This window comes from Dipodomys ordii, unplaced genomic scaffold (assembly GCF_000151885.1).
Source record: "Dipodomys ordii isolate 6190 unplaced genomic scaffold, Dord_2.0 Scaffold1, whole genome shotgun sequence".
In the NCBI taxonomy this organism is placed as follows: domain Eukaryota; kingdom Metazoa; phylum Chordata; class Mammalia; order Rodentia; family Heteromyidae; genus Dipodomys; species Dipodomys ordii.
In genome coordinates this window covers 42,763,886-42,784,104 of record NW_012267217.1, presented here as the reverse complement: position 1 = coordinate 42,784,104, position 20,219 = coordinate 42,763,886, and the positions used below count along the sequence as shown (strand labels likewise).

Here is a 20,219-nt window from a genome sequence, read left to right as displayed (position 1 = left end):
CTCTGCTCTTTTCTAGCTCTTTCCTCTCTTCCCAGTTCTCTCTCATTCCCAGGCCTTTCCCAGCCACGTGGAGTGCCAACCTTGCCTGGTCCCAGCAGGTCTACTGAATAAACCTACCCCTTACCTGAATACCACGTGCGTGCTGGTGCTGTTCTTACTCGGCTACCTCTTTTTAAAAACCTAACAATTTGTATCTTAAAGATTGTGGCCACCACTTTAAAAGGATTTGTATAATGGATTCTGGGGAAAACTTAGGCTTCTCAAGCCACACAATAGGCCACTAGGCTCAGGTTTGCAAAGTAGCTGGGAAAAAATTCACTGTCCCCATCAGCAAAATCAATTCAGATGAAAAGGTTACTTTAATTAATGTCCTGCTGAAACTTCATTATCTCAAGGCTCTGCCTCACATTTAGTTTTATTTTCTACCACGGAAGCGCCTCAATTCTATTTCAATTCAACTCAATCAATGTACTTAAAAGCTACTGGGAGGAAAAACAAGTTCGCATACAATAGTAAGAGGAATTTTATGAAAAAAAACTGCATCAGTACAACTGAATTAAATTACTTTTGTAACTTAAGCATTCATTAAAGTAAGAAACTCAAATACATGTTTAAATGGAAGTGATCTTTTGTTTTTGGTATTTTGTTTTGTTTTTGAGACTGTCTCCCTATGTATCCTTGAATGGCCTCAAATTCTTGATTTTCCTGTGTCAGCCTCCTCAGTGCTAGGATTACAGGTCTGCACCACCACACTGGGATAATGCATCATACTTTTTTTTTTTGGTTGGGGGACTTGAACTCAGGTCCTGGGTGCTGTCCCTGAGCTCTTTCGCTCAAGGCTAGCACGCTACCACTTTCAACCACAATTCCACTTCCAGTTTTCTGGTGTTTAATTGGAGATAAGAGTCTCATGGATTTTCCCTGTCTGGGCTAGCTTTGAACCACTGCAATCCTCAGATTTCAGCATCCTGAGTAGGTAAGATTACTGTGAGCCACCAGTATCTGGCTACATCATACTTTTCAAATGTACAGCTGATTAAAATTTTGCATTGTCTTTCCAACAATGAAACATAACTTTATCATATCCGCTACTCATCTAACTTTGGCTTTCTTGAAAACAAAGACGTGATGCCTTGCATCAATTTGAATTTTGTTTCAATCTTTCAGTAGCTCTTCACTCATATCTGACATTTGAACATTTTTTAAAAGATTTGCATCTTTACAAAGTCTTTTCAGAAGTGCAACTTCATTTCCATAAAACTACTCTTAGCATATTCAAATTTTAGAATTAAATTACATAACTATGACAAAAGTAACAACTGGCCCAAACAGTTTGAGGAGCAGGGGGTGGTGCGGAAGCCAAACCCTCCCAATTCACAAGAGCCAACAAGACATGGTTTCAGCCAGTTCTTCTGTCAATGGTCTTACTCTGATAGCTTGAAATTAGTCAGAAATTAACGCTGTGGTGATCAGTAAAAGAAAATCACGGCTTTCCCCTCAGAACTGGGTGTTAAACCATCAAAAAAGTACTGGGTATAGAATAGTTACTAGGATTGGATATAGTAGCAGAGGGTACTGACAAGGTTCTTCAGGGTGCTCTAGGCTTTTGCCAACACAGGAAAAGGGAAATGAGTAAGTACCATTAGAGACTGCTTTTCACGTTCATTACTAAGATGACATATTCGGTCATATTTTATGGAACATGAGATAACTCATCTTCCCAGTAAATTATGAGTTAAAGACAGTCTTGTTAGATATATCTTTGTTATGTATGCTTACCTCCTACAGTTATATTTATCACATAATAAGTAAAAGAGGTCAGAGTAGCAAGATAAAAGCACAGCATAAAATTAGGAAGCATTAACCAAACACAGCAAAAACCTTATGTGAAGACAAGTAAAAGCTGACTGGCTGTAAGCTCTGGGTTTGATTTTTAGAACCACCAAAAAAAAAAAAAAAAGAAAGAAAAGAAAGTAAGTGGCTGAATCTACTGACTATAATTCTCATTAGACACAGGGAAAAATTTAGAGTTGTAAAAGTTCTATGCTTCCTTACAGTAAAAAAAAATAAAAAAAATTCTGTGCCTCCAAACACCCAGAAACAGATCAAGTCATTTTATTGTCTCCAAAACATAAAAAATAAAGTGTCTAAGTATCTTGGTGTTATTAAGTAACAAATAATAATAAAAATCCAAGTGAAATGTATTCTTTGTTTTAGGGCTTTACCAAACGTGTTCTTACCGTTTTGTGATCATTAACAATCATAAGTTCCAGATATTTCATTTCTTCAAACACACCCCGAGATGGCTGAGGAAAACACAAAAACACACGATGAGAATAATGATCAGTGTAAATAGCTCTAATGCTCAAAGTTAGACACCAATTTTGGACTTCAGAAGAACTCTGCTGCCTACTTTATGAACATCCTATAAGAATCTGAGAATTTGTATTTGTCACTTATCAGATATATCATAGACCTCTTTCAAGGCCAGTAACAACACAAACATTTTGATTACACAGTATTCCACTGTGTATGTGTGTGTGTGTATATATATATATATATATATATATATGTACATGTGGATATAGATGTATATATATATACATATATATGTCTGTATATGTACAATAATAGTATTTAACAAAATTTTTCACTGTTGGGAATTTGAACTATTTCTCATTTCCTATTATTATATCAATCAATAAATATGTTCCTATGTGAAAAAAATAATCTGAGAATTTGAAGGAAAAAAATTGTTTTTAAGCATTCAAGTATTCAGAACAAAAAAAAAAACCTTGAATTTTACTATTTTCTAGCATCAGTGGCTAGTTGTCGTGGCTCACACTTGTATCCTAGGTATATGAGAGAAACGAATCGAGAAGACTGCTATCCCAGCCTTACTTTATCAGTGGGAGCTAAAGTCAGCAAAACCTTATCTCAAGTTGTTTGAGTAGTGGTGGTACATGCCTATAATCTCAGCTGCACAGGAGGCATGTAGGAAGATTATAGTCTGACTCCCCAGCTTGGGCAATAAGTGTGAGACCATGAGACCCAATCCAGAAAATAACTAAAAAGCAAAAAGGGCTGAGGGCATGACTCTATAGGTAGAGCATTTGCCTGGCAAGGCCCTGAGTTCAAACCTCAGTAACCATCAAAAACCAAAACACAAAAAATTAAGTACTTATCAGAATAGGGAACAGCCGTGTTGGTTTTAATTGGGAGTTATATTTAAATTTATCCTGGAGAAAAATGTAAAGTGTAATACTGTTAAAATAAATAAATTTCCATTTATTTAACATTAAAATGTGAAAGAACTATTCATGTCTACCTAAAACATCAAACAGAATCTACTTTAAACCAAGTTAATAAAAGCAGTATAAATCAGCATTACCTCCAAGTCTATCTGAATCAGTCTTGAGGACAGTCACACAGAAACATTCACCTCACTGAAGTAAAATTCTAATAAAAATGCACCGAGTCCACTTAGTACGGTCCAAAATTCTTCTAAATTTTATTGACACTAGATAACCATTTAAGAGTAAGGAGTTAGCCCTTGTCTAGACCTACTTTTCTTTGTGTACACAGTCATGAAACAGGTCAGGATGAACAGGAGTGAAAGGCAAGAAAGCTTTTATCAAGTTTACTACTACTAACTGTGGCTTTAAGAGCTAGCAAAAGGAGAAATCTAAACATAAAACCACAAAAAAATACCCTATAGACATAATCATCATAATACCAACATAGGCTCATTAAAGAGGAAAATTTAACCTTTACTACATTTCTGATGCTGCTGGCCTCATTTTTTCCACATACACACACACACACACACACACACACACACACACACACACACACACAAAACATTCAACAAAACATTATGTAAAATGTGCAATTTCCACTAGAATTACTCATTAAGTTATCTAGTAAATTATCATGTAATCTATAAACTGTGGAATTAATTCTTGGGTACATGGCATTCACCATGCAATTACTACACTATCTCATCATTGCAGCTTTCTAATCTATTATGGAAAAAGAGTAGAAAAAGAATTTCAGTTACAAAGCTCCACACATTCATCGGCACAAAGGAAGTGATGTATGTGGCAGTTGGGTATATCGTTTCATGAATTTTATTTAATACCTGTCACTTGTCAAAAAGATTTAGCCATTGTGCTCTGAAAAACACACCCAGCTTTAAAGTTTGGTACAACAGATTTTTTTTTTAATTTGACAGAGCAAAAATGAATATGATTAGTCAACATTTCAAAGCCTAACTTAACCCTGTAATTCTGTTGACCAAAATATTTTACATCATGGTATATAAGCTGTATCAACCCTCCAAAAAAAATCTGCTGTGCTTTTATTAGAAAAAAGTAATACTCCAAGCCAGGAACCAGTGGTGTAGGCCTGTAATCTTAGCTACTAAAGAGGCTGAGATCTGAGGATTGTAGTTTGAAGCCAGCCCAGGCAGGAAAGTTCATGAAGCTCTTATCTCTGATTAACCACCAAAAAACTAGAAGTGGAGCTCTGGCTTAAGCTTGAGCTTAAGCTTATGCTCAAGGCCAGCACCCAGGCCTTGAGTTCAAGCCCCAGGACTGGCACCAAAAACAAAAATTACTCTCTAATTTTCTTTATAACTATGCCATCAGGACTCATAGGAAACAATAATCAGTTTGAATCTCATATTGGAGAGAGAAATCAAAACCAGTATGCTCAGGTGCAGATCATGGGGCTTTCTTGCTTTGTTTTAAAGAGTAGTAAATGCACAAATGTAACCCACCATAGTGATAGTTCAGTGCCATTACCGACACAGATAACAATGAGACAACCCCACTGAGGCTTAAGGCTAAACTCACATTCACAGCTCTCTTCCTCCTCTTCAGCCACTGTAACTCAGACAGTAGAGGCCACTGGTCACTGCTGTCCATACCTGTGGAGGAGGAAACAGAATACCACATAGACGCTCCAAAGCCTCCCCATGAAGGAGCAGTAGTCATCATAAAGCCAAAATAAACAGTAAATGCTTCTCACTCTCAGAACCACAAAGGCAGTTCAAGAGAGAGTGAATCTCATCCAAAATGATGAAAAACATGAGCTGCCTAGGATTCATCAGAAGATGCCTATATGACCCAACCACATCTGCAAATTCGAAAGCATTCTTCTAGGCTTAATTCATTAGACATTTAAAAATATGTGAGAAAAAACTTTTGCATGAATTTTCAAAGACTTCTGGCACCAATATACAGGGACAGCATGACCCTCTCCCCATCCCCCACAAATGATCCAAAAGGAGCCTTGGACAACATCAGCATGCTCAAGATGCCTGGGGAGTGGAGGAGGCTAAGGAGCAGTGAAGCGGGAAAATTGCAGGATAATCCTCAGGGTAAATCACCCTTCTAATATGGCCACACTCTCTGGTTCCAAAGCAGCTTTACTCTATGATTTCATATTTCTACCTTGTCACTGGAACAGCCTCGATGTCTCATTACAGGAAATGCTCAGTTCACTCCACCGCCATCACATCCTTCATCCACAACTCAGCCTGGTTCAACCTCTTGACAAGAACGCCTGCCCACAGAACACTACTGCACAGCACACAATGGCTACTTTACAAGAAAACTTACTGAGGTTCTTCAGTTGCGTAGAATACTGTCCTGCCAAGGTTTTCTGGATTACATGTGGCCGGCCAGTGCTTTTCTGAAACAAATCAACCGTAGGCCATCAGAGGGGAAGATGAAAACATGCCTCAGTCTATGAACAGCATTAGCGCGTTCTCGAATGTCTTTGCTAATGTGAAAAGGTTTCTATGTCAAATTTACAGCTTATAACTTCAATTTGCAATAAAACAGAGTACCTTCCAACTGTCTCAGTTTAAAGAAAAGCATACTTTACAGGATTAGTGTTATTCTTAAACCATAACCAGGGGGATAATACTGATTTTTTAAATTATTTTCAGTTGTACTAAGGATCTGCCATTCAACAGAGAAGTTGATGAATACACTGCATTTGTTCATCGCTCCTTTTATCATTCTTCCCCATTGTGCCCAACTCCATACCTCCCTCAAGGTTCTTAATTTTACAGAATATACATTGAATTCTATGACAGAATTCTCCCCACCATCCTCTCTATTCATCTACCACCACCCCCACACCCCCTCTCCCCGTGACCCTATCTCCCAACCATTTGAATTTCCTGGTGTTTATTTCTAAGAAATTATACCATTTGAGTTCACTCCTAAATCTACCATATTTCTGTTAATATCCCTTCAAATGTATTAATATCCCTTCAAAATAAAAATGTTTAAAAGAAAAAAAAACAATTTTGCCATCAAGTTAGGAATTATGATCTTCTGGTTAATGACTGTAGCAAGGCAGTATTTCTGGTAGGAAAAAAATGGTAGCATAGTTTGAGACACATTTAACATAAATATTATTAAATCAGAAACCTTGAAATGCTTGAAAAGACTTAGCCACTAGCCTAGAAATCATAATTTTAGTAATGACTTATTATTACTATAATCACTGCTAACTGCAATTACTAAGTTGACAGTATGCTAGAAACATTTATGTACATCTTATCCAGTTTATTCCTAACAAAAACCCATAGAGTATTTATTTTATCCCTTGTTAACAAATGAAGACATAGAGGATTAAATTATAATTATCCAATCAATCAATTTTAAAATATATATGGAAATGTACATTGGAGAACTGGAAGGATATTATGTATGCATGCTGAAAAGTAAAGGGAAATTCTCTTTAGGGATGGAATAATGAATAATTGCTATTTACTTAGGTGTTTGCTTATTATGTTTCTCCTATAATAAGTTTGGTTTTTATGTTTGTTTGCTTTGCAGTGTTAGATATTTAAGCCAGACTTTCATGTATCCTAAGCAGCACTGAGCTATCAGCCCAAACTTATGTTGTTCTTGCTGGTCTTAAAGATGCTACGTTCCTGTCTCAGCCTCCAGAGCAGCAGGGGTTTCAGGTGAGCACCTCCACACCCAGCTAACATATTAGTTTCATAATCAGAAAAGGACTTACCAAAAAAGCCTTCTTAATAAATTACACGAGACAATAATTTAAAACTTTGCTATTTTTTAATGTGCAATAGGACACAAATTCTCAGTGAAACTGCACCATCCGTATTACCTGACTTACTACACGGCATGCTAAAATAACAAGGTGAACATCACAAAAAAAGAAATCCAAACCCAATAGAGTATGGAAGTGGATGCCATACTTAGGAAGCTGAAGCAGGAGAATTGTGAGCTTAAGGCCAGCAAGGGTTACATAGTAAGGCCTGGTCTCAAAAAACTGAAAGAACACAGGGATGGTAAGGGAAAAACAAAGGCAGAGGCAACAATGCTTGATAAGAAATGTACTCATTACCTTGCTCATGTAACTGTAACCCCTCTGTACTGCATTTTCACAATAAAAAAAACTTATACAAAAAGAAAAAAACTGAAAGAAAATAAACAAAGAAGAAATAAAAAAGAAAAATTAAAATTGCCAATGCAATTACCATCCCTTATTACCATTACTTTAAGAAACATTTCCTAGTTCTGGGGCTTGAACTCTGGGCCAGTGTGAAGTTCTTTTGCTCAAGGCTAGTTCTCTAACACTTGAGTCACAGAACCAGTTCTGGGGATTTTTGAGTAGTTTACTGGAGATAAGAGTCTCAGATACTTTCTTGCCCATGCTGGCTTCAAATTACAATCCTCAGATCTCAGCCTCCTCAGTAGCTAGGATTACAGGCATGAGTCACCAGCTCCCAGCTACCATTACTCTTAATTGTGATAATAAGTGAAAGTCACAACCAGATGAGCAACACGCAATTTGCAAGAATGACTAATGCAAAGTTTCAAGAACTGTTCCTTCCTTCCTTTTGTTGTGGTGAGGACAAAACCAATCATACATGAAGAAAAGGTGGGTGGTAGGGAAGACAACAAAAAGGAGCAGATAATAAGCATGTAACAACCAGCACTCAAAAAACATAATTAGAAGGTATAGCAATGCGAATCCAATTCTCTAGACATTGTGATAACAACAGTTTACGGATATATCAACCCTTCCAACTGTTTGACAGACATTGAAACACATTAACTAACTCACTGTAGCTGCTAACTTTCCCTTATTGGTAATGCACTAGAAAATTGTCTCATTTATGTATTTTTAACAATAAGGCGTGGAGAATTATTTTGAGTTTTTGCTTTGTTCTCTAGGATTTAGTTTTTAGGGTAAGAAAGCCATTTTTCAAAGGCCAAAACTCAGAGTCAGATTTTTTTCTCCCAACAAATTTGCTAACCAGTGAAGTAAGGAAAATCATTTTTTTGGGGGGGGGTCTGGTCGTGGGGCCTGAACGCTGTCCCTCAGCTCTTCAGCTCAAGGCTAGTGCTCTACCACTTGAGCCACAGCGCCACTTCCGGCTTTTTTCTTAAGTGGTGCTGAGGAATCGAACCCAGGGCCTCATGCATTACAAGGCAAGCGCTCTACCACTGAGCCACCTTCCCAGCCCCAGGAAAATCATTTTATCTAACAAAAATACCTTAAACCTAGATTGAGTCTTCCTTTCTATCTGGTAATTTTTACACTTACTGGTTATAAATGATTCAGGTTTACTCAAACCACAGCTACATATGATTTAATGACTTTTCCTCCTCAGACTTGAAACTGATTTATTTTTATATAGACATTCACACAACTAATAAATGTCTGTTGGTTTAACTGCTATTATCAAAAGCCTATGTGTCCATTTTCTGTCCTGAAGACAAAGAAGTATTTTCTGCACCCACTGTCCAAGCAAGTGATTGCAATATTCTTAGTCCACTGCTCTCAAAATGTTATTTCTTCCCTGAGCTGTTCTCTTCACTGACTTTCCTACTGTCTTTACTGTGCCTTCACGACTTACTGATTTTCCCCGGTTCGCAGCTCTCCAGTCTAGTGCCTTCCTAGGTCCTTAAGAACATGTTAACACAGGCCCTGGGAATGCCAGGACTTTTCTACTTGCACATCTCCAAGAATTGTTGTGATTTCTTTATGGTCTTAATTTAAAAATCACCTTCTCCTGGGGCCTTCCATACCCAGTGAGCATGCTAGTAATTTTCCTCTCCACCTTGCTGCCTTCATTAGTTCTTCATAGCAAGTAGCATAATCTGAAACATCTATGAGATTACTTATTTGCCTTTGCACTCCTGTCTGCCGGAAGCCCCATTAGACTCAAGATGTCAATGTTGTCTGAGGTGTATCTTCAAGCATCTAAAATGGTACTAAACCTGCAGTAAGCCTCCAATACAGTATTTGATGACGACATATCAATTTTCAAATCTAGTTGTATTCTATTAAGTTTAAATAACAACACAGGGATATATGATTAGTTAGCTAGACTGCTGTCTTGTGCATGAGCAGACATTATTTTTTTCTTCCCTATCTTGAAATGAAACAGTGAATCACATAATCAAAGTTCAGCCCATAAATTTCTCCACCAGACATTTTTAGGAAAACGGAAATTAAGTATGTGCTTACAGTCACACGGTTGTCTGGAGGAGACAATGAAAATGAAAAACTAGGCTGGCCACAGGAAAACAAAAGCCCCTCTCTGCTCTCTCCATGGATGGGAAGAACAGAAATTTTCTTCAGGAAACCCAGTATTGAGGTCTCTGATCATCCCTTACTGGTATATGAGCCCAACATGGGCAACTTAAACTTCAACACTTGTGTTATCATTCTAAGTTTGAAAGACGGTCATGTGTAAAATACACTCTGCAACTTACTTTAATTTTCTCTTCCCTGCTCTGAAGCAAAGAAGCTGAAAGAGTCAAACATGAGGAATCAGATGTCACAGACTCACCTCATCGTGAATCAGGTCCAGTGGCTCTATCATGTACACATATGTGCTGTCTTCAAACATACCACTACAACATAAGAGACCACACATGAGAAAATTAACAAAGCAAATAACAAGAAATGACAAAGGGGCATCATGAGAGTCTTAAACTTAAAAGTATATATGATCAGATAGCTTGATGCTGTCCCGAATCTAATTTGAATATCTCTATGGATCTCAAAAGTGAACATGTGCACACCAAGAGCACACAGATTATACCTCATGGAATTCACTTCTGAAAATCAGTGGGCAGATTACACATTGTATGATTCCATAGGAGTATCTCAGGTTATTCCAGAACCATGAACAAGCAGTACAACTCCCTAGTTAAACAAATCAAGTCTCATGTAGAAGAAAACAGACAAGTCCTGCCCATTAAGAACAGTCTAAAACTGTTGATTCTAAAGAGGCTAGTGGGAACACCTTTATAGCTATAAATTGTGACTTTCCAGAGAACAGCATGATTCTGTCACATAAATCACATTTACATTTGATAGACATGAGACTTATTTCAGGCCTCTTTCTCATCGGTGACAAAATGTAGATTTTCATGTGAGGTGCTATACAGCCCTCTAAGGTGCTTTACAGGTGGTTTTGTGGAGCCTGCCTCGAAATCAATGCCTGATCTTGTAATCATTCCACTTTGCCTGGCTAACTCCTGGCTATATTAGATCTAATACAACTGGTAAGTACTCTGGAACTCACCTCTAGGGGGCTGTATAGACCAGGATTAGTAAATCCATGTAAATCCCCTGTCTGGCTTGGACTTTGAATATTCTCCCAAAAGCTTCAGTGTTAATAGTGGTAGTGCTAAAGGGAGGTAATGAACTTTAAGAAATGGGGCCTCCAGGGAAGACTTTAGCACACTGAGGGCATGCACTTCAAGGGTATCTGTAAGACCCTAGCTTCTTTCTCACCATCTTTTTTGTTTCCTGGTAAACTGTTTCATTGTATTTATTATACCTGCCCTAATGTGTTACCTCACTCATCACATGCCAACCAGCCATGGGCTGGGATCTCCAAAATTAAAAGCTAAAATAAACCTTCTGTCTATATAAGACAATGAATATAAGAACATTACAAGAAAGCTAACAGACACACTGTGTCCTTCCTTTCACAGGTATTAACCTGTGCAATCATAATTTGTTCAATCTCTGACTCTCCTGCTCGGACTCTCCTAAGCGATACATGGGGGAGGGGCTCAAGCTCACTGTGACTACTCCAAATGCAATCCCTAACATGGATCTAACACAGAAGACTTGCTGTTAAAATATATCTGGGGGTGGGGGGAAGGGGGAGAAGGAGAGAAAGGTTGAACAACAGAAGCCAAGCCTGAGGGAAGGAGGACCCAAGGAGAGTCACACTTACTGAAGTCCATTGCAGGTGGACATGGCCACCTTGGAGTCCTTGACACCTCTGATGCTTCCATGGTAGTAACAGTGCTCTCCACCCTACAGAGCAGAAGAAGATTTGAGAGACTCAATCTTGTGCATTGTGAATCACTCTTTAGATGGTTCTATAAAGCGCAACAATGAGAATGTATGTGTGCTATATATTAATAATCCTGGAAACTCCTATTTGAAATTTGTGAGTAAGGCTAGATGTTTCTCAAACTTTTTCATAATAAGCATATATATATATATATATATATATATATATGTATAATTCCATGAAGTTTGGAACAACTTCAATGAGATAAAACCAATGTCAATGATAAATGCTATATACATATTGCTAAGCCTGTACCACAGGAGGCGCCACACCATCTGTGATTCCTTTCTACCCCCCACCTTTCCTCTTTGCTTCCCTCTCTCCTTCCCTCCCTCCAAAGTAATCATTAATGCTGAGTTGTTTCTTCTGGTGTTTATAAGTATTTGGGGGTGGAATCTTTACACTGCTATTGCTTGGCTTATTCTAAAAATTATCTTCCTAATATAGGATCACAAAAGACTCATCCTCAGTACATTTCAATACACACAGTCATTTTTTATTAAATCCTTATTTAATGTTTGTGTTATAACTGCAAATACTGTTCACAGCTGCGCTTCTATAATTATTTTCTTTCTTGTTCCCTTTTTAATATTTTGAGATGTTTTGCCTTATCTTCTTGTCTTATTATTTCTACATGCAATTAGCATTTACTTAGCCCTATTATCTGAGAGTATTCTAGTCCAACACATCAGGTAAGGTATCACAGCTATTTTGTTTCTGAACACACACCTCTTGTTTCCTTTCAGCCCTGCACTTCAGTTCGCTCTGTGGCTTTCTGGGCCCCAGGCATGGCTGCTATTTATGACTTTTCTGGAATAGTTTTGGGATCTTCTGTTGCCTGTCTTCTACATCAGTTCCTAGATTACATGTCTCTCCAGTTCCTGACCCCATATTCCTCTTTTGTCTCTTTTCTGGAGGCACATATTGAGAAGTGTTTAAGATAAAGTTCCTTTTAACCCTCACAGTAGAGCCATAATTTTGGTCAGTAGAGAATGGTAGATCAATCTACTCAGGAGGCTGAGATCTGAGCATCTGGATTTTTAAATCAGCAGAGGCAGGAAAGACCATGAGACTCTTTTCTTCAGTTAATCACAAAAAAAGCCAGAAGTTGTGCTGTATCTCAAGTGGTAGAGTGCTAGCCTGGAGCAAAAGAAGCTTAGGGACAGTGCTTACACCCAGACTTCAAGGCCTAGGACAGGCAAAGAGAGGTGGGAGGAGGTAGATAAAAGTTATTTTTTCTTGGCATTTCAAAGGATTCTTTGAAGACTTCTATTCTATCTCATTTCTATGCAGTCTGATCATGACCCTTGGTGAGAGTCTCTGTTCCACTGTACAGAACATTCTGTGGCACCTTGTAATTGAGAAAGCTCCTGCACTTTGGTTCTTACAAATCATTTTTTTAATTTTCTTTGATCATTCCCTCATTTCCATGTTTCTCTATAAACTGAACAAAAATGAGTTAGGCACCTGCATAGATGGGATTATTAGTTTAACAGAGACTTAATTTCTCTCAAGGTAGACATTCAACCAACTAAACAACCTTCCTTTTTTCAGATGCCTTCAATTCTGGGCCTTTCTGGGTTTAGTGGCTTTCTACAACTTAGCAGAGCAGGAAAAACTCAAACCCAAGAGAGTCAGCCCTTCTCCATCTGCTTTTCATATCCTGACATTTTAAGGACAACCTCTCACCTGCTGTCTTCTTTTCTTCCTTGTGGTTTTCATCCTTTCTTATTCCTTAGCTGTTATGTGAACTGGTTAGCAGGAGTCCCCCCACCCCCACCTCCACACATGCATGCATCACTTTTCTTTCCTCAAATAGCAAACATACATATAAATATTGACTTGTATAAGCCAAGTTCTATTTGTGTATCTAACTCTGAACTTTATAAAGATGAAAAGTTTCACACATCTCAGCAATTTGAGAATCCAGATCAATATTCAGCAATTACATTTCAGACTTTTCACAGGCTTCTAAAAAAGAGTAATAGGTAACTGTAAAAACTAGTTACTTAGTCCTTTGTAAGCACAGCAAAAAACTATCTTAAGACAAGTGATTGCGAGAAGTCAGTGCATAGCAAACCCTCACATTTGCTTGGCCTTTCTAAGAAAAGCTAAGATATTTCCAGATTTTCCTAAAGATATTCCTTTCCTCATAAAATATTACCAAACCCTGATGTAGATCTCACTCCCATTCACTTGCACTGGAAAATGAAGGTTGATACTCTCACTGTCGAGGTGATTTTTACCTGTTAGAATTAAGGTAGGTTATTACACAAAGGAAACTGGTTGGGTTTCCTGTATATTTGAATGCGAGTCATTCTGCCTTCTGAACCTTAAATGAGACTGGAGACAACAGCCAATCCCTGATGTTTACTGCAATAATAAGGCTTTCACATCTGGTATGTATCATTACATTAAGTACTATTAACAATATGAAAATTTCCAAATTAGTATTGGTAGTAGTACTAGATTTTATGTTCATTATTAAATTTATACCAAGTTTTTAAAAGTAGCATAGACACATTTTACTTAGCAACTATTCAGATCCATGCTGCATTTTATAAATACCACTGCAAGGTAACATTTGAGGCATTTTCTATGAGCACAGTTGCTCACACCTGTAACCACAGTTACTTAAGAACCAGGGATCAAAAGAATCTCAGTGTGAGGCAGCCATCCCAGAAAAAACTTTTGCAGGACTGATGTCAACTGATAAAAACATTGAGCATGGTGGTTCATAGCTATCACCCCCAATTAAATTGGGGTGGGGGTGAAAATAAATAGGAGGATCGCAATCCAAGCCAGCCAGGCCTACACATGAGAGCCTATTTGGAAAGTAACAAAAAAAAAGTAGCAAAAAGTGTGACTAGTTCAGTGATGGGGAGCCTATTTAGCAAGGACAAGACCCTGTATTCAATCATAATAATAGATAAATTATTAATGATAATAAAATGAGAGAACAGGCAACCTCTCTTGGATAAAAGGCATAACTTTAGTGGGAAAGGTCTGTCCAGAGGGCTTCATACTTAGTGACACTAGACATCAACTCCAACATGCCTCCCACCCAGGGTTGTGCCACTTGGGATAATCACAGTCTGACTACTATCTCACATGCACATTGGGTGATGGACACCAGGTACTGAAAGGCCCTGCCAACAATAACAAAAGTCTCAAAACCCATCATATATCACAAGGGCTTCAAGATACATATTTTTAAGTTAGAAAGGCCTTGTACCATTCAAGGCCACCATCAACTGGGGTGAGGAAATAACAGGAATGGAGAAGGACTAATTCAACCCATAATGCAAGTCATGTGTGTCCCCAGAGGCATCAGCAGTTTCAGATCCAAAGCTTTCAGTTAATTAAATTCAACAAAAATAGAAAATCTGCTAACTGGAATCTATTGACTAGTCACAGGAAATTAAAAAATCTTGGTAACCATGCTCCCTAACTTTCTCAGCTGAATACTTCCACACAGATGAACACTCCAAGAGTCAGATATTGTTCAAATAATAACTCTGCTCCACAAGATTAATAAGCTCAGAATCCCACTGGAAAATACAAAGTCTGTTCTTTAAATAATAAAATCCTGATGTCACATGAATCTTTTACTGATTATTTGTTCGTGGTAGTTTTGTTTTGTCTCATTTTTGCAGCACCAGGGTTCAAACCCAGAGCCTTGTGTACTGTAAGGCAAACTCTACAAGTGAGCCACCTCACCAGCTCCAGTGCAGCTTTTAGACATTTCTTAATCATAAAGGACTGAATAGCAACTTTTGGACTTTCATGGTAACAACATGCAGGGGGAAAATCTAGTTCTATAATAGTATTGATCTAATAACTAGAATAGTTTGATTCTACTCCTTTAAAGAAAATGGACCCATCTTTATTCCCTCCCAATAACTCAGCAAATAACAATTAAGGAAAGGGTATAAACCCACAAGAACAAAGCCATGATATGTATCCTAAAATTCAGGCTTCAGAAAGCAGGAGGATGAGGGGTTAACTTCCCTTAGGTTTAGGCTTTCCTTGCCCTGCTATGTTCTATTGGGAGGAGCCAAATAGAAGCAAACCAATATTTAATTTGCCCCACATTTGTATTTGTTTAATTATCTCATCTGTTTTAGTAAAAACCTGGACACTCATGAGAGCAAGTACCCTGATGGTTTCAATTGGTCCCAGAAGATCTGAAAAAAAAAACATTTGAAAGTAAATGATACAGGTCTTAGCTAGGAAATGTGTACATTAGGATATCCAGGTTCTGGATATTATAGAAATGATTATAGTACACTCTCATGATTATTCTATATGTATATTTTAGACACTTCATGTTTATGAACATGGTGCACCAATCTACTTTAAAATTCAGTGGTCTGTTTTCAAGGAAAGTGGAAGAGAAAATGTAACCATCATGGGCCCATACACCTGGGTTTGAATGTTACAGAATGAGAAAATGAAAAAAATAATTTCAGAGAATCAGGAAATTAACTCCCCATACCAGTTTAATTACTTTCCTTCATTAAATTCAATGGAGAAAAATGTTCCTGCAGCAGTTTATTAATAAAGTATTAGAACAGTTTGGCTGTACCAATGCTATATAAATTTTTAATAGTTCACATAAATTATACTGTTAAAACTTAAAATAGCTCTGGGAGGAGCCAGTGTTGAGTTCTATCTTGACTTCATGGGGCATTTTTAACTCCATACTTTTCTCATATTCTGAAATGCACTCAGAATATTGCAAAAAAGACAGTATTTTGAATGATTAACAATAATTTCAACTCTAAGCTCAAATTTTTTAATAACTGGTAATTTTGCTTCTAATGTAAATAGGTTAGTGTGGATAATTTTGTTTGCCTATGATTAAACTGTTCATTATTTATCCATTATGAATACTTTGAAAAAAAACTAATAATCCAAAGGGTACAAAAAATTCTAATGTATATACAAGTAAAAAAGATATTTTAATCGAGTATAAGGGCAGAAATACAAACCTTAAATTATCTAGCTTTTTGGTTAAGGAGAGAGAACACAGATATGGGTATTTAAATCCAATTAGGGCAAGTTGAGATGCAGAAAATAAAAAGAAAATAAGGGAAGAAAAATAGTCTGAGAAAACTCATTAAATATTAATAAACGAAAAGGGAATCAGAGAAAAGGAAAAGACAAAAAAAAAGTCAGAGAAGAGAAGAAAAGAAAGGAAAACTCCTTGTCCCAATCCAGGCCGGGCAATCAAGCTGAATAGCAGTCTGTGGCCAGCCCTTTCCCACCCAGGTGCATGCGGTCAGCCTTCAGTATCCTCAGATCAACATCTGGGTATTAAACAATAGCAAACTGAAAAGGTGTTAAAAAAAAAAAACAACTATCATACTGAACAGGTGTGCAAGTTTCCCTTGCCGTTGTGCAACATTTACCCTGAGTTACTTCCCTTGTAAGTAATGTTTCATGTAGTATACACAAACACAACATCATTTTATAGAGGACTTGAACATCCACCCGTTGTGCTTTCCAGTGGGGTCCTGGAACAATTTCCTACAGATACTGAATGATGGCTGCATTGGACATTGTCTTCAGGACATGAACTCACTGACTGTCAGAAGTACACAGAGGCTCATTCCAGCAGACAGCCTGCTCCGCTGTTGCTGCTGCTGCTAAAGTGGGCTTCTGCTGAGATATGACAATGACTCAATAAAGCACAAAGAAATTCTAAAGGATGTGACTATACTGATTAGAACCATAAAGGGATAAGTACAACACAAGACTCAGAACTGGGACATATATATGACTCACTAGTGTACATTAATCACCTAAAACAGGGACCAGGTCAGAGTAAGAGATGAACTCACAGTTTTGCTCCATGTATGCTTGTGTGTGTTAAATTATATAGATGCAGCAAAGTACAAAACGTGATATTTTGTTATAAATAGAACTGTTATTAGTCCAACAAATTAACCTGTAATTTCACATAGTTTTTGTGAAATACCTAAGGTTTATTCTCTTAGCAAATTTCCATCACATAATATATATTATTGATCGTGGTCCTCAAACTGTGCAAAAGATCCTACACCTGTGTCCTATACAATTACAACTTTCAACCCTTTTGCCCACATATCTCCATCCCTGCATACTTCTGGTAATCAGTGTTCTACTCTCTGTTTCTGCATATTGACTTCTACTTTCAGATTCCATCAGTAAGTGAGATCATGCAGCACTTTTCTTTCTGTATCTAGCTTACTTCGGTGTTTACAAATACAATGAGAGAAAGGGTGCCATTTACAATAACATGAATAAATGTAAAAGACATCTTTAATGGCTGAATAGAAATGGCTTATTCATGAGTATAAGTTAATAAGACCAATCTTAAAAGAGTATTGCAGAAGGTAAGTAAATAAACTCCCACTTCTCACCTGATAGGTTTTTTAGCTCTGACACATAACTGACCAAGCATAGAATACACCTGTTTACAGTATGTAACTCAGTAGTCCTTGGTGTATTCACAGAGTTATGAGATATTACCACCATTTAATTACAGAACACTCTCATTACCCCAGAAAGAAATCTCCTGTATCCAATAGCAGTCTTTGCCTTATATCTCTTCTCTTCCAACCCATCATTTCCAGACAACCACTAATCAGTGTCTATGTATTGCCTATTCTAGACATTTCAAATTTTTGGAAAATTTTCCTTGGTGCCTGGCTTCTTTCACTTAGCATAATGTTTACAAATATCCATAAGGCTAAATACTATTCTACTATGTCAGCTTTTCATAAGGCTAAATACTATTCCACTATGTGTATCTATCACACTTTTATTCATTCATAAACAGAAAGACATTTATTTGGGCTGCCGACACGTCTGGCTATTGTGAATAATGGTGCAGTGAATATTTATGTACAGATTCTATGTGAGCATACATTTTTAATTCACTTGGATATATACTTAGGAGTGAAACTGCTGAGTCATATGACTGCTACTTTTTCAGAAATTGCAAAATTGTTTTCTCTGAGAGCTCATTCTAATCTCTCCACTGTCTCATCTACACTTGTTTCATACCCATCTTTTTTATTAAAGCCACCCTGGTGGGTGTGAAACGGCACCCACCCAAGTTTAAAATTGCATGAGTAACACAGAAGTGAAAGAGATTAAAACAACTCCCCATCATTGATAAAGCTACACTGGAGGAAAGGGCTGGATGGGAATTGAATATCCCCTGCTGATACTCCAACCCTATGTTGGCACCTGAGCATTTCCAATAAGCACCTTGTCCCCTCCATTCCCTGCCCCCCGCCACCTCACCCACATACAGAAGCTGCCACCAGACCACCTGGGGCATAGAATACTGGAAAGAAAATGCACTTCCTATATGGAAGTGGATCCTATGAAAACAAAAAAAGAGGAAGAGATCTCACATACATGCTGAACATCTCTCCTGCCCCGGACAAAGCAAGCAAGGGGACTGGAAGAAGTGAGGATGAGCCAAAACAGTGCATTGTCTCAGCATGGTGACTAAAAAGAATGAGACAGTTGAATGAGGTGGGATGGATGTGTTTCCTCCATCTACGCAAGCCCACACTGCTGATAAAACGGCAATATCCAAAACGTACTTGAGCCTCATTTCATAGACAATAAAATAAAACGTGATCTAAACCACAGTGAAGAACTTGAATAGATATTCCTTGGAAGAAGATACAAAATGGCCAACAGGGGTGTGAAGGTGCTCAACATCTCTAATCACTAGAGAAATACAAATTTAAGCCGCACTGAGATATCACCTCACATCTACTGAGACAGCTAGAATAAAAAAGATAAAGAATATTGGAGAGGATATGGAGAAGAAGCAACATTTGTACAATGTTGGGACATAAATTGGCACAGTTATTATGGAATACTCACCAAAGAAAATTAAAACAGAGTACCACCAAAAAATTAAACATACACAGGAATTAAATCTAAATCTTGGCAAGATGACAATACTGCCATGCTCACTACAGCATTACGCAATGTGGCTAAGACAACAAAACAACCCACAGATGAACAAATAATAAAAATGAAAATACACACAAAAAGAAGGAAATCCTGCCATGTCCATCTAGTATGTGTCTGGTAGACATCATGGTAAATGAAATGTTAGGCACTATGAGACAAATACTGCTCAATCCAACTTATAAAAGCAAATGGCAAACTGGTGGTTGCCTGGAAAGAGGGTGAGGGGGAAATGAGAGATGCTGGTGAGAGGGTGCAAAGTTTAGATTGTAAAGATAGAATGTACTACGGGGGACTGTACTCAACACATTATGCACTTCAAATGTGCTAGGAGGATAAAAGCTTTAAACATTTTCAGTACAAAAAGTGGGTACATGAATTATCTTAAACATAGTGATCATTGCACAGTCCATACATGTATCAATGCATGAGGTGTTGTACAATTTTAAATATACAATTTTTACATGTAAAATTTGTATTTTTCAATGACACCTCAATAAAACTGGAAAAAAAGTTCACAAAGACTACATATGATTCAATTTCATTTATGACCAGAACAGGCAATATATAGAGGCAGAAAAGTAGATTAGTACTCAGGAGGCTGAGATCTGAGGACCACAGTTCATGCCAGTCTGGTCAGGAAAGTTTGGGAGACTTTTAACTCCAGTGAACCACCAAAATGTTAGAAGTAGAGCTGTGGTTCAAATGGTAGACCCAGGCTTGAGTGAAAAAGCCAAGACAGTACCCAGGCTGAAATCAAGCCCCACGACCAGCACATAAAAGAAAGAAAAATATAGATTCATAGTTACATATGGCTAGTGGTGTTGGTTCTTTAGGGTCGGTGAAAAGTTTTAAAATT

General features: G+C 37.6%; 1 protein-coding gene across 1 annotated transcript in view; it reads right to left on the bottom strand.

Moving 5' to 3' along the window:
• Adam23 (ADAM metallopeptidase domain 23) overlaps positions 1 to 20,219 on the bottom strand; it is a gene marked incomplete at its 5' end in the record, with an annotated part of 163,860 nt that overhangs the window by 57,796 nt on the left and 85,845 nt on the right. Inside the window, 5 exons of the mRNA XM_013016539.1 lie at positions 2,241 to 2,306; positions 4,857 to 4,930; positions 5,625 to 5,697; positions 9,851 to 9,914; positions 11,255 to 11,337. Coding sequence (XP_012871993.1) covers positions 2,241 to 2,306; positions 4,857 to 4,930; positions 5,625 to 5,697; positions 9,851 to 9,914; positions 11,255 to 11,337 — 360 coding nt within the window. The remainder of the gene's footprint in view (positions 1 to 2,240; positions 2,307 to 4,856; positions 4,931 to 5,624; positions 5,698 to 9,850; positions 9,915 to 11,254; positions 11,338 to 20,219) is intronic.